The 15,485-nt window shown below is 44.1% G+C and overlaps 1 protein-coding gene across 1 annotated transcript in view; it reads right to left on the minus strand.

Moving 5' to 3' along the window:
• CATSPER3 (cation channel sperm associated 3) overlaps positions 1-15,485 on the minus strand; it is a 28,619-nt gene that overhangs the window by 6,040 nt on the left and 7,094 nt on the right. The window contains exon 3 of the mRNA XM_037059505.1: positions 3,195-3,434. Coding sequence (XP_036915400.1) covers positions 3,195-3,434 — 240 coding nt within the window. The remainder of the gene's footprint in view (positions 1-3,194; positions 3,435-15,485) is intronic.

Consider the following 15,485-nt stretch of genomic DNA (forward strand, 5'->3'; position numbering starts at 1 on the left):
CAGGCCCAGGCCTGGCTGCTCTGATGTGGGGAAAGTGATGGGCCCCAAGGAGGAGGCAGGGAGGAAGATGCGGCTGGTGCTCCTCGCACAGCCCAGCTTCTGAAGGTTGTTCTTCAGACCAAAATGCAGAGAAATGGGCAGTGTGGCCCTCGGGTGCCCAGCTAACAGAACTTCTCTCTGTGAAAAACAACAAGAAACTCATCCCTCACGGTGCAGCTGTACTGCCATAAGGCAGAAGGCAGAGAACCGTTTTAATTAATCAAGGGACAGAGGCTAAGAATGTGCAGAAACACCAGCTCTGGGCATAGAGGCCGTGGCCTGTTAAAGCCTCATTCAGATGTCAATGAATATAAATAGCACAGAGCGGCAGGTCTCCACCTTTGGTGCCTCCAGCTGCCCTGGCCAGCAGGCCAGGCCAGTGTAGCCAGGGCACATACGTTAGAATCACTTCTGAGGCCCTGAGGGTCTGCAGTCCAGTCATATCCACAAGGTCACAGGAGAACCACAGACAGGAAGCCCGATGGTCCCCGGGGAAACAACTTTTGGGTACAAGGCTCTGCTTAGTAATGGAAAACCCAAGGTCAAACAGTCATATGGGCTGTATGTCAGCGCACACATTGTGCCTGTGTGCCCATAGGTCTCCGAGCGAGTGTGCGAGGGCCACGGCTGAGCAGAAGCCTGCAGTCACCAAACAAGCCAGGTTCAGCTCTGCGATAAACCTCAGCCAGCGGGGTGGGCTGTGCTCCCTCTACTGGATCCCTGGGCTTGAAGGGTGGGCTGTCCCTGCCAGGACCTAAGCCCCAGGCAGCCTCAGGCTTCGCCTCTGACCAGGCTGTCATGACATGGCCAAGACAATGCGCTTAACCAGCAGCTGGTGCCTTCAGCCTTTCAAGGTGCCAATACAGGTCAGTGCCCTGGCCCTACCCCCAACGCCCAAGACAGAAGTCCCTCCTGCCCCAGGCCTTTCTGCTTCCCTCCTCTCACAGCCCAGTGCCACCACCTCCTTCCTCATGTGACTTTGTAGGTCTCTGGTTCCTTCATTCCGTGGTGACCCCTCTCCTGGCCTCACCTGAAAATCCTCTCTTGCCTGAGAGAGGCTGCCTATTCCCCACGGACCTAACTCAGGAAGCTGCCCACTGCCTCATCCTCGGAGCCCTGACCCCTGTGGACAAAGCCCCTGCTTCCAGGCAGGGCTGACCTTCTGGCTTCCCCCTCACTGAGTGTCTCAGAATCTCTCTGTCAGGCCCCGCCCCATCCTGCTGATGTCCTGGGGGCCTTCACTCTCCTGACACCTGCCAGGCTCTTCATCCCTTGACTTTCTCAACCCTAGCAACCCTCGCACCATGTGACGCCCCTCCTCCGGTGGTGCCCAACACCTGGAAGAACCAGGCCTCACCTGCCACTGTCTGATCCCTCCTCACTCTGAGGTGCCCTCCACCAGGCACTGACTCCCCAGGGACCTCCAGCTTTCTCTCCTGACCACCTGCCTTACTCTTGAACCTCCGCGACATTGACTCCAGTGCCCAGCACCTCAGACACTGCTTTCCCACTCAAGGGTCTGTCCCTAGGCCACAAACAAGGGGAGCCGGGCTCAGGTTTCAAAAGGAAGGGTGTCATGATTTCATGTACACTTTGGAGATTCCCACAGCCACTGGGGCATTTTGATTCCAGAACTCCCAGTAGTGTGGGAAGCCATTGCAGGAGTCCAGGTAAAGGTGGGTGGTAGGGGGGCAGGAAACAATGGCTATGGAAATGAAGAGAAGTGGACACTTGGTAACTATGCAGGAAGCCATGCAACAGGACTCTGGGAGAGAGGAGTCAAAGCTAACACTCCACTGTATTGCTTGGAAGTTGAATAGGCTCAGGGGAGTGCCTTTCAGCAAAAGACAAAACACGGGAGGAGGAGTCAGGGTTCGGGGATTTGAGAGTGGGGCGGGGGACGAGCAATGACTCCCAACTGAGACATGCTGAGTTTGAGGAGTCTGCAAGATGTCCAGGAGGCAGCTGGGTGTGAAGGTCAAAGAAAGAGGCATGGGCAGGTGAAGACTCCCAAAAAGTAGAAAAGATCACCCAAAGAGAATATGCAGAGACGAGAACTCAAGACATAGTTCTGAGAAAATAACAGTTAGGAGCCAGGCAAAGAAACTGTACCCCAGAAGTCACGCCGGAGATGGGAGGCGAACCCAGAGAGAGCAGTGATAAGGGAAACCACCAGTGGACTCAGTGACAAGGAGGTTGCTGGCAACCTCAGAGGGACTAGTAACTTGGAGTGGAGGGAAGAAGCCAGGGCACAAATGACAGATAAGAAAGTGGGGGCCGGGACTACAGACACCTCTTTCCAAAACCTCGCCACCAGCAGGAGGAGGCAGCTGGACTACGCTGTGTGGGAGGGGACACACAGGCGTGAGACTACGTAAGAGCAAGGAATGAGTGAAGGAAGCTCTGTGGCAGGAGGAGTCCTTTCACATTGCCCTTATCCTCTCCCCCTAGGGCTGGGGCTCCCTTGTGTCAGTTCTAAGCCCTAGACAGACACGGGGCTAGGCCAGGAGAAATCTCAGCCAAAGAGGCTGGCACACTCTCACTGGTCACCTAGGTCCAAACCAGCCCCTTCCTGGAGCAGCATGGACACACAGGGCGTGGAGCCAGGGCTAGCACCCTGCATCCAGGCTGATGCCCAAGAGCACAGCGGGTCAGCTCTGAGGACTGAGGAAAGGCCGGTCACCCCCCGACTTCTCAGCAGGAGCAGCCCTTCCAAAGCCATGAGACTATTCCCGCCACAAGCAGCAGCAGATTTCCAGCTGTTTGGGGAAGGCAGTAAGTAGCCCACCCCCCACGCCCGCACGGGGCGTGGTATTTGAAAAGTGTGCCTAAGAAAGCGGTGCACCTTGCGGCATGACAGCGAGGAAAACTTCAGGTGACTCTAGAGCCAGCCACACCTTTCAAATCTCAGCTCTGGCTTCTAACTGCTGCATGACCTTGGGTCTCAATTTCTTCATCTGTGATATGGAGCTAATAATACCTTTCGTACCACTGATGTAGGATTACATGAGATAATATCGGTAAAGATCAACCTGCCACACAGCAGGACTCACTGGCTTGATGATAGTAATACAATTATGATCTCATCAGGGGCTGGTAAGCAGACAGGCCCTGACACCTGCACCCCCGGGCCCATAGCACCCCAGGTGACTCACACGAATGCCACGGCTATAGGTGATGAGCTTGAGGATGCGCAGGGACTGTATGCCATCAGCAATGTTGAGGTAGGGGTAGTGCTTGCCCTTGATCTTGCGGAGAGAGTAGGGGATTGAGAGAGTGATGATAATCACCACATCTAGCAGATTGTAGCCATCCTTCCAGTAGGTGATGGGGTCCACGTAAAGCTTCAGGAAGAACTCGACACTATAGACGGTCACAAAGATAATCTCCGAGATCTGCAAGGGTGGCAAGATTTGGAGGGTCAGACACATATATATTTATTAGAGAGAGGAAGGGAGGGAGGCAGGGTAGAAGGAGAGAGAGAGACATGGATCTGTCGTTCCACTTACTTATACATTCATAGCTTGATTCTTTTATGTGCCTTGACTTGGGCTTGAACCTACAACCTTGGTGTATCAGGGTGACACTCTAGCCAACTTAGCTACCTGGCCAAGGCTTCTAAATACTTCTCTAGGACTTCTGGCCAAGATGGAGGTGTAGGTAGGTACTTTGCCTCCTCGAACAACCAAAAGAAGGACAACAACAAATGTAAAAACAAAAGAACAACCAGAACTGACAGAAAATCGAACTGTATGGAAGTCCAACAATCAAGGAGTTAAAGAAGAAACATTCATCCAGATTGGCAGGAGGGGCAGAGATGGGCAGCCAGGGTGGAGAGGACTTGAGGCAAAGTGGCAGCTGGCAGAGGGGGCAGTCCCATATACAGATGTGGACAAACCAAGAGGAACAACTGGGGAGCTAGAAAGACCACACAACCCAGGGTTCTAGCACAGGGAAATGAAGCCTCAAAACCTGACTGGTGCCCTGGCTGGTGTAGCTCAGTGGATTGAGCACAAGCCTGCGAAGCAGACGATCGCGGTTCGATTCCCAGTCAGGGCACATGCCTGGGTTGCAGGCCAGTTCCCAGCACGGGATGCACGACAAGCAACCATACATTGATGTTTCCTTCCTCTCTCCTTCCCTTCCCCTCTAAAGATAAATAAATAAAATATTTTTTAAAAAACCCTGACTGGTAAAACTTGTGGGGAGTGCAGTGGCAGGAGAAACTGCTAGCCTCACGTGAGAGTTTGTTGGACAGACCCACAGTGTACTAGAATACACAAACCCTACCCACCCGGGAATCAGCACCAGAGGGGCCCAATTTGCTTGGGGATGTAGCAGAGGGGACTGAAAGCTGGCAGAGAGCTAAGCAAGCGGCACTGTTCCCTCTCGGACCCCTCCCCCACATGTAGCGTCACCGTGCAGTGATATGGTTGCCCTACCCTGGTGAATATCTAAGGCTCCACCCCTTACTACATAAGAGGTGCACCAAAACAAAAAAATATGGCCCAAATGAAAGAACAGATGAAAGCTCCAGGAAAAATACAGCTAAGCAATGAAAAAATAGCCAACTTATCAGACAGAGTTCAAAACACTGGTAATCAGGATTCTCACAGAATTGGTTGAGTACGGTCACAAAATAGGGGGAAAAGTGAAGGCTATGAAAAGTGAAATAAAGGGAAATGTACAAGGAATGAATCAACAGTGAAGGGAAGGAAACTGGGACTCAAATCAAAGGAGTGGACCAGAAGGAAGAAGTAAACATTCAACAACAAAATGAAGAAACAAGAATTTAAAAAAATGAGAAGCCTCGGAACCTCTAGAACAACTTTAAACGTTCCAACATCCAAATTATAGGGGTGCCAGAAGGAGGAGAAGAAGAGCAAAAAATTGAAAAATTATTTGAAAAAATAATAAAGGAGAATCTCCCCAATCTGGCAAAGGAAATAAACTTCCAGGAAGTTCAGAGAATCCCAAAGAGTTGAACCCAAGAAAGCACATACCAAGGCACATCATAATTACATTACTGAAGACTAAAGATAAGGAGAGAATCTTATAAGCAGCAAGAGATAAGGAGACAGTTACCTACAAAAGAGTTCCTATAAGACTGTCAGCTGATTTCTCAAAAGAAACCTTGCAGGCAAGAAGGGGCTGGAAAGAAGTATTCCAAGTCATGAAAGGCAAGGATTGCCTACATGCCTACATCCAAGATTGCTCTATCCAGCAAAGCTTTCATTCAGAATGGAAGGGCAGATAAAGTGCTTCTCAGATAAGTTCAAGTTAAAAGAGTTCATCATCACCAAGTTCTTACTATATGAAATGTTAAAGGGACTCATCTAAGAAAAAGATAAAAAATTCAAATAACAAAATGACAACAAACTCACATCTACCAACAACCAAACCTAAAAACAAAAAACAAAAACAGAAACAAACAAAAATGAACTAAGCAAACAACTGGAACAGGAACACATTCACAGAACTAAAAATCACATGGAGGGTAATCAGTGAGGAAGAGGAGGGGGAAGAATAGGGGGAAGAGGACAGGGAATAAGCATAAATGTTAGGTACAAAATAGACAGGGGGTGCTTAAAAATAATGTGGGAAATGGAGAAGCCAAAGGACTTATGTGTATGACCCATGGACATAAACTAAGGTGGGAAAATGCTGGTGGGAGGGAGGCACAGGGCAGAGATGAGAAAAAATGTCCCATTATTTTCTCCCCTTTATTTCCCTGTACAGGGGGGTAAAGCAGGAAAAAGGGGAGAAAAAATGGAACAACTTTAATAGCATAATCAATAAAATATGTTTAAAACTTTTTAATATTTTGTTATTACAAATGTTACCCTTTTTGTTGCTGACTTATTAAATTTATTTATTAATCATATATCCAGCAAACTTGCTGGGCTTTATATCTATTAACTTTATTAAGAATTCTTTCAGAAGCCCTGGCTGGTATAGCTCAGTGGATTGAGCGCGGGCCTGCGAACCAGAGAATCAAGGTTCGATTCCCAGTCAGGGCACATGCCTGGGTTGCAGGCTGGTTCCCTGCAGGCCAACTCCCAGCAGGGGACGCACGAAAGGCAACCATACATTGATGTTTCTCTCCTTCCCCTCTAAAGATAAATAAATAAATAAAATAAAATAAATAATTCTTTCAGGTTCTTTTCGGATTTCCATGCATAAGTCACATCACCTGTGAATAATGAGTTATTTTCTTCATTTCCTAATTCTTAATGCTTTCTTTTTCCTGTGTTATACATTAGCTAAGACTCTAATACAAATTCATCAGTAATAACTGGAATACTGGTAGTTCCACCACTAACTGTGAATTTTGTTACAGTTAGTGGTGGAACTATTTTAATATAGGTTTTTCATAGGTACTCCTTTTTAAAAAACATATTTTATTGATTATGCCATTACAGTTGTCCCATTCCCCCCCTTCACTCCCCTCCACCCTGCACACCCCTGCCCCACCTTTCCCCCCTTTCGTTCACGTCCATGTGTCACGAGTTCTTTAGATTCTATATTCCCCACAGTATTCCTGTCCTCCCCCTATTTTCTACCTACCGTCTATGCTACTTATTCTCTGTACCTTCTCCCCCCTTTTCCTCGTCCCACTCCCCTGTTGCTAACCCTCCATGTGATCTCCATTTCTGTGGTTCCACTCCTGATCTAGCTGTCCTCTTAGTTTGCTTTTGTTTTAGGTGTGGTTGCTAATACTGTGAGTTTGTTGTCCTTTCACTGTTCATATTTTTTATCTTCTTTTTCTTAGATAAGTCCCTTTAACATTTCATGTAATAAGGGCTTGGTGATGATGAACTCCTTGAACTTGACCTTATCTGAGAAGCACTTTATCTGCCCTTCCATTCTTTTCTGGATAAAGCAATCTTGGCTGTAGGTCTTTGGATTTCATGACTTGGAATACTTCTTTCTAGCCCCTTCCTGCCTGTAAGGTCTCTTTTGAGAAATCAGCTGACAGTCTGATGGGAACTCCTTTGTAGGTGACTGTCCCCTTATCTCTCGCTGCTTCTAGAATTCTCTCCTTCATTCTAATCTTGGCTAATGTAATGATGATGTGCCTTGGTGTGTTCCTTCTTGGGTCCAACTTCTCTGGGACTCTCTGAGCTTCCTGGATTTCCTGGAAGTCTATTTCTTTTGCCAGACCTGGAAGTTCTCCTTTATTATTTGTTCAAATAAGTTTTCTACTCGTGGCTGTTCTTCTTCCCCTTCTGGTACCCCTATAATTCGGATGTTGGAACGTTTAAAGATGTCCTGGAGGTTCCTAAGCCTCTCCTCATTTTTTTGAATTCTTGTTTCTTCCTTCTTTTCTGTTTGGTCATTTTTTTCTTCCTTCTGGTCCACTCCCTTGATTTGAGTCCCAGTTTCCTTTCCATCACTATTGGTTTCCTGTGCATTTCCCTTCATTTCAATCAGTTTAGCCTTCACGTGTTCCTCTAATTTGTGACTAAAATCAACCAATTCTGTGAGCATCCTGATCACCAGTGTTTTGAACTGTGCATCTGAAAGATTGGCTATTTCTTGGTCACTTAGAATTATAGACTCTGGGGCTTTGAGCTGTTCTTGAGTCATAATGTTCACACCTGTTATGTATAAGAGGCAGAGCCTTAGGTGTTTGCCAGGGCCAGGCAACCCAGTCCCTGGGTTGTGACGCTGTATGTGGGGGCAGGGTCAGAGAGGGGAAAAAAATGAGGCTTTCTCTGCTCTGCTCTCTCTCTCCCAGATTTTGGTCCCCTCTGCGGCTTCCCACAAGCAAATAGGGCCCCTCTGGTGCTGGTTCCCAGGTGTGTGGGCCTGTGTACTCTCCAGGACCCTGTGGGTCTCTCCAACAAACTCTCTGTGAGCCTGGGAGCCTCTCCCGGCCCCTTGACCCCAAAAGTCTTTCCAATTGGTGCTTTCAGGCTTTAATTCCCGTCTCTGGGGCCCTAGCCTGAGCGGTCTGTATCACTGTTCCCTCCGCTTGGTTTATTCGTACACGAATGTGTGACCACAGTCAGCCAACTGCCCTGCGCCCTCACTTGGTCCGCCGGTTGCCACCCCACGCCAGGGATCCACCAACCGCCTCTGCCTCTGCTCCAGGATCGGTCTGACCGACTTTCCAGCCCAACCCTGCTCTGCCGTTGACTCCACCCCTCTTACCGGTCTGGCTGAATGGTTCGTTGTTTTCGGACTTCCATACAGTTCAATTTTCTGTGTTTTGGCTGTGTTTTTGTTACTAAAACTTCACTGTCTTTAAACTTAGTTGTGCAAGGAGGCACAGTGTTTCCACCTACACCTCCACCTTGGCTGGAAGTCCACAGGTACTCTTAATCAGCTTAAAAACACACCCTTCCCATTCCTAGTTTGATGAGTTTTTTTATTCAGTTTGCAAAGTTTTTATCATGAACGATACTCATGGTAAACTTTTTTTCTGCATCTCTTGAAATGATCTTGCAGGGATTTTTCTCTTTTAATAGTTTAAGCTAGTTAATAAAATATGTACATTTTTCTAATATGCACATCCCTGAAAAAAACCAACTTGGAAATGGTATACTATCTTTTGGATGCATTTTTAAAATTTAGTTTCCTAATATTCTGTTTGGAAATTTTGTGTCCAACTTCATAACATTGGGTACCATTTTTCTTCTTTGTACTATCCTTGTCTAATTTTGGCATGAAGGTTCAGAAAATAAATAGCCTGTAGGCAGGGCAGACACTTATTTATTTAATTACTTAAAGTGTCTGATAGGTTTGGAATTATATGTTCCATGAATATAAAGCCATCGAATCCGGTTGTTTTGGGAGATGAAAAACTTTAACTACTAATTCAACACTTTAATGCCATTAAAGGACATATATAAACATATAAGATTACTGCAGGTTTTTGCTTTTTTATTGAGTGAGTTTTGTAACATTTTTCCTAGAAAATTGTCTTATTTCAACTAGGCTTTCAACTATATTGGCACGAAAATATTAGATTTCTGATATCAACTATATTTGTAATTTCCTCTTGTAATTCTTAACAGATTTCAGGGCTTCCATTTCACTTGTTTGTCTCATGAAGAAAGTTATTTTAATTATTTTCTAAGACCTGACTTTAAGTTTTATTGATACTTTCTATTGAATCTGTTTTCTATTTCATTCATTTTGTCTTCTCTTTATTATTTCCCTTTATTTACATTCCTTCTTTTTCCCTTCGATGTCTTCCTTTTTCCTTCTTTTTTTAAATTAATTAATTTATTTTTAGAGGGTAAGGGAAAGAGAGAGGGAGAGAAATACCAATGTGTGGTTGCCTCTCATGCGTCCCCTGCTGGGAACTGGCCCGCAACCCAGGCATGTGCCCTGACTGGGAATCGAACCGCGATCCTGTGGTTCGCAGGCTCATGCTCAATCCACTGAGCTACTCCAGCCAGGGATCCTTCTTTTTTTATAAAGATCTTATTTATTTATTTTTAGAGAGAGGGGAAGGGAAAGAGAGAAACATCAATGTGTGGTTGCCTCTCACACACCCCCAAATTTGGACCTGGCCTGCAACCCAGGTGTGTGCCCTGACTGGGAATCAAACTGGTGACCCTTTGGTTTGCAGGCTGGTGCTTCAGTCCACTGAGCTACACCAGCCAGGGCCTTTTCCTTCTTTTTTGATATTATTCTGTTGCTCTTAAACAACAGGTTAGCTCCTAATTTTCAAAATTGAAATATACTTCATGTACCATAAAATTAATCTTTTTAAACTGTAATGTTGAGTGTGTGGAGGGTTAGTTTTGAGTATGTATTACCTTTGTTTTTGATTGTGGAAAAATATACATACCATGAAATTTCTTTGTAACCATTTTTATGGTTAAAATTCAGTGGGAATACGTATATTTACAGTAATGTGCAACTGTCACCACGATCTGTTTCCAGAATTATGTCATCACCTCCAACAGAAATTCTGAACCCAACAAACAATATTGTTTATCACCTCTCCCCTCCACTCCCAGTAAACTCTATTCTACTTTCTGTCCGCAGGAATTTGTCTATTTTAGGTACTTCGTTTAAGTAGAGCCATACAGCATTTGCCCTTTTGCTTTTGGTTTATTTCTCTTAGCATAATGCTTTCAAGATTCATCTACATTGTAGCACATGGCAATTTCATTCCTTTTAAGGCTGAAGCATATTCCATTTCCTTTATCCATTCGTCAGTTGACGAATGCTTGGGTTGCTTCTACCTTTTGGCTATTGTGAATAATGCTTCTATGAACACTGGTGTACAAGCATCTGCTTTCAGTCCTTTGGGGTATATACCTAGAAGTGGAATTGCTGCATCATATGGTGATTCTATGTTTAACTTCTTGAGGAACTGCCAAACTTTTTTATGGTGATGAACCCTTTTATTTCTATGAGAAATGGGCAGGGTCCTACTTTCTCATGCCTTCACAAACACTTACTTTCCATTTATGGTTCTTTGATTTTATTCTAGCTATTAATAATGGGCATGAAATTGTATCTCATTGTGGTTTGGATTTGCATTTCTCATTCTAATGCCTAGTGTTGTTGAACATCTTTTCATGTGCTTATCAGTCATTTCTGTATTTTCTTTGGAGAAATGCCCATTCATGTCCTTTGCCCATTTTTCGGAATTGGGTTGTTTCAATTGTTGAGTTGTACAAATTCATTATTTATACGAAGTATTAATCCTTTATCAGAAACATGATTTACAAGTATTTTTTCACTCTCTTGATAGTGCCCCTAGATTCACAAATGTTTTTGCTTTGATGAATCCAAATTATTTATTTTTTCTTGTTGCCTATGTTCTTGATGTCACATCTAAGAATACACTGACAAATCCAAGGTCATGAAGACTTATCCCTATGTTTTCTTTTAAGTGTTCTAGCTCTTATATTTAGGATGTTGATCCATTCTGAGTTAATTTTTGTATCCAGTGTGAGAAAGGGGTCCAACTTGACCCTTTTGTACGTGGATATCAAGTTGCCCCAGCACCACTGGATCAGAAGACTGTCCTTCTTCTCCATGAATGGTCTCGGCACCCTGGTGACTCAACTGGTGACAGATCGTTGGACTTACCTCTAGAATCTCAGTCCTAGTCCGTGAGTCTATGTGTGTGTTTATCCTCATGCCAGTAGCGCGCTGTTTTGATCACTTAGTCTTTGTAGTAAGTTCTGAAGTGAGAAAGTGCACGTCTTCCAACTTTGTTGCAAGATTTTCTTCATTTTCAATATTGTTTTGGTCACTCAGGGCCGTGGGCACCTCCATAGGAATTTGAGGACCTACTTCCCAATTCCATTTTTTTTAAAGGCTGTTGAAATTTTGATAAGGATTGCAATGAATCTGTGGTTCATTTTGAACAGTTTTAAGTCTTAAATCTTCTAATCCATGAATATGGCACCTTCCCATTTATCTAAGTCTTTTTTTAATATATTTTATTGATTATACCATTACAGTTGTTCTAGTCCCCCCCTTCATTCCCCTCCACCCACACACTCCCTCCCCCACCATTCTCCCCCCTTAGTTTATAACCACGTGTCTCAAGTTCTTTAGATTCTATATTTCCCCCACTACTCTCACCCTCCCCCCTATCTATTTTCTACCTACCATCTATGCTATTTTCTGTGCCCTCTCCCCCCTTCTCCTCCTCCCACCCCCCTGTTTCTAACCCTCCATGTGTTCTTCATTTCTATGGTTCCACTCCTGATCTAGCTGTCCTCTTGGTTTGCTTTTGTTTTAGGTGTGGTTGTTAATACCTGTGTGTTTGCTGTCCTTTCACTGTTCATATTATTCATCATCTTTTCCTTATATAAGTCCCGTTAGCATTTCATATAATAAGGGCTTGGTGATGATGAACTCCTTGAACTTGACCTTATCTGAGAAGCACTTTATCTGTCCTGCCATTCTAAAGGAAAGTTTTGCTGGATAAAGCAATCTTGGCTGTAGGTCTTTGGATTTCATGACTTGGAATACTTCTTTCCAGCCCCTTCTTGCCTGTAAGGTCCCTTTTGAGAAATCCGCTGAAAGTCTGATGGGTACTCCTTTGTAGGTGACTGTCCCCTTATCCCTTGCTGCTTCTAGGATTCTCTCCTTCATTTTAGTCTTGGCTAATATAATTATGATGTGCCTTGGTGTGTTCCTTCTTGGGTCCAACTTCTTTGGCACTCTCTGAGCTTCCTGGATTTCCTGGAAGTCTATTTCCTTTGCCAGACTGGGGAAGTTCTCCTTTATTATTTGTTCAAATACGTTTTCCACTCGTGGCTGTTTCTTTCCCCCTTCTGGTACCCCTATAATCCGGATGTTGGAATGTTTAAAGATGTCCTGGAGGTTCCTAAGCCTCTCCTCATTGTTTTGAATTCTCATTTCTTCATTCCTTTCTGGTCGGATGTTTCGTTCTTCCTTCTGGTCTATTCCATTGATTTGAGTCCCAGTTTCCTTTCCATCACTATTGGTTTCCTAGACATCTCCCTTCATTTCAATTAGTTTAGCCTTCATATGTTTCTTTTGTTTCTCTAATTTGTGACTGTAGTCTACCAATTCTGTGAGCATCCTGATAAATAGTGTCTTAAATTGGGCTTCTGAGAGGCTGGCAATTTCCCGGTCGCTTAGGGTTATTGGCTATGGGACTTTGAGTTCCTCTTGCGCCATCTTTTGGGCTGTTCGTGCCTGTTAAGTAGCAGGATCGGAGCCCTAGGTTTTCACCAGAGCAGGGCAACAAAGTCGCTGGGTTGTGACGTATGTGGAGGCGGTGTCAAAGAGGGACAATGGCTTCCCTCCGCCGTCCCCTGCCGCGGCCCTCACCGGTGCCACAGTTGCTGCTGTCCCCGGGCCCACGTGTTTCGTTCCACTGCACTCGAGTGTGCCACCGCTGTCGGCCCTCCACCACTGGGTTCGTCCCCTGGGGCCTGCGTGGTCCGTCTCACTGTGCGCAAATGTGCGACCGTGGTCAGTCTGCCCCACACCCCGACTGGCTTTGGGCTGCCTGCGCACCTAGCGCCTAGGTCGGGGGATCTGTCCCGCCGGACCCAGCTCCGTTGCTGGTTCCACCTCTCTTACCGTCCCCATTGAACGGTTCGTAGCTGTCGGACTTCCGTGTTCTGGTCTTTGGGTGTGTTCTAGTTCTCCAAAACTTTTGTTGTAGTCAAACTTGGTTGTGGGAGAAGGCACAGTGTTTCCACCTATGCCTCCATCTTGGCGGAAGTCCTATCTAAGTCTTAATTAATTTCTTTCAGCAATGTTTTATAACTTTCATTATACACATTGTTCATTTCCTTGGGTAAACTTACTCCTGAGTATTTTTTTATTTGGGGTGCTATTGGAAATGAGACTTTTGTAATTTCCTTTTCAGATTGTTCATTGTTAGTGTACAGAAATCAACTGATTTTTCTAGTTGGTCTGTGTTCGGCCACTTTGCTGAATTTGTTTGATAGCTCTAGTAGTTGTGTGTGTTCATGTGCATGGATTTTCTTTTAATTTTTTAAAAACCTTCACCCAGGGACATTTTTCCCCCATTGCTTTGAGAGAGAAAGAAAGAGAGAGGGGAAGACAGAGAGACAAACATTGATGTGAGAGAGAAACACCGATCGCTGTCTCCTCAAATGCACCCAGCCAGGGGACCAGCCCCCAGCCTGGGCATGTGCCCTGACCGGGAATCAAATGCACGACCGTTCGGTCCACAGAATGACACTCCAACCAGCTGGGCCACACCAGCCAGGGCACATGTGTATATTCTTCAGGACTTCCTATATATAAGATCAAGTCATCTGCAAACAAAGATAATTTCAGCTCTTCCATTCCAGTTTGGATACCTTTTATTTCTTGTCCTTGCCTAACTACATTGGTTAGAACTTCCAGTACAATGTTGGATGAATGGTGAAAGCAGGGACTTTTGTCTTGTTCCTGATCTTAGGGGGGAAACTTTCAGTCTTTCACTATGGAATATGATGTTAGCTGTGAATTTTTTCAAAAATATCCACTCTCAAATTCAAGAATTTCCCTTCTGTTTCTTGTTTAGTACAGCCAACAAAGGTCTTGTTTGTTTGTTTGTTTTCTATTTGCATGGAATAACTTTTCATTCTTTCACTTTCAACCTATTTGTATCTATGAGTCAAAAGGTGTAAGATTTTCTTCAGCACCAACTGAGGAGTGACGTGGATTTTTGCCTTCATTCTGTTTGTGCATTACATCGATTTTTGTACAATAAACCTTGCATTATGGGATAAATCCTACTTGGTCATGGCACATAATCCTTTTAAGTTGCTGCTGGATTCACTTTGTTATCATGGCACTGAGGATTTTTGCCTTTATATTCATTATATTGGCCTGTAATTTTTTATTATTATGTCTTTGCCTATCTTTAGTGTCAGGGTAATGCTAGCCTCATGGATTAGTTTGAAAGTAGTCCCTCCTCTCCTCTGTTTTGGAAGAGTTTGAGAAGGACTGGTGCTCATTCTTTTTTAAATGCAAGGCAGAATTTAAGAGTAAAGGGATCTGCTCCCGGACATTGCTTCTGGGGAGGCTTTTGATTAGTGACTTAATCTTTTTACTTAATGTGGTCCATTTCAATATGTCTGTTTTCTATTTCTTCTTGAGTCAGCTTGGTAGTTGGTTTGTTTCATCCTAGGTTATCATACAATTGTTTATAGTATTCTCCTATAATCTTGTTTCATTTCTGTATGGTCAGTACAGAAATAAATGGTCAGTATTTAGACGGTACAAATGGTCAATACTTTCATTTGTATTTTTAGAAATTTGACTCTTTTGTTTTCTTAGTCAATCTAGCTAAAGACGTGTCAACTTGATCGTTTTGAAGAACAAAACTTGTATTTTTCTCTATTGTTTCTCTATTTTGTTTATCTCACTCCAACCATTTTTATTTCCTTCCTTTTGGTAGCTTTGGGTTTAGTTTGCTCTTTTTTGTGTAGTTCCTTCAGGTGTAAAGTTAGTTCTTCATCTGAGATCTTTCTTCTTTCCTATACAGGCTTTTATAGGTGTAAATGTCCCAGGATCACCGCTGCTGCGACACCCCGTAAGTTTTAGTATGGTGTGTTTTCCAAAGTATTTTTCTACTCTCCCTTGAGATATCTTCTTTCGCCTATTGGATATATTTAACGGTGACCTATTGGGTAAAAAAACAAAAGGTGTGTTTTTTGTTTTTTTAGTTCAATATGTTGTTTAATTCCCATATAGTAGAAAAATGTCAAGTTTTACTGCTGTTATAGAATTATGGTTTCATTCCATTGTCAGAGAAGATATTTTGTGTGATTTTAATATTTTTTAATGTGAGACTTGTTTCGTGACCTAACATTTGGTTTACACTGAAGAACGCCCTATACGTACTTGAGAAAACTTTCTATCTTCCCAATTAATTGACCCCTTTCAACATACAATGTCCTTCTTTGCCTCTTTTTAAGTTTTTGCCTCAATGTCTATTTTGTCCAATGTTAGTACAGTCAACCCAGCCC

This window comes from Sturnira hondurensis, unplaced genomic scaffold, assembly GCF_014824575.4.
Source record: "Sturnira hondurensis isolate 20B ecotype Veracruz unplaced genomic scaffold, ASM1482457v3 Scaffold0011178, whole genome shotgun sequence".
Taxonomy (NCBI): domain Eukaryota; kingdom Metazoa; phylum Chordata; class Mammalia; order Chiroptera; family Phyllostomidae; genus Sturnira; species Sturnira hondurensis.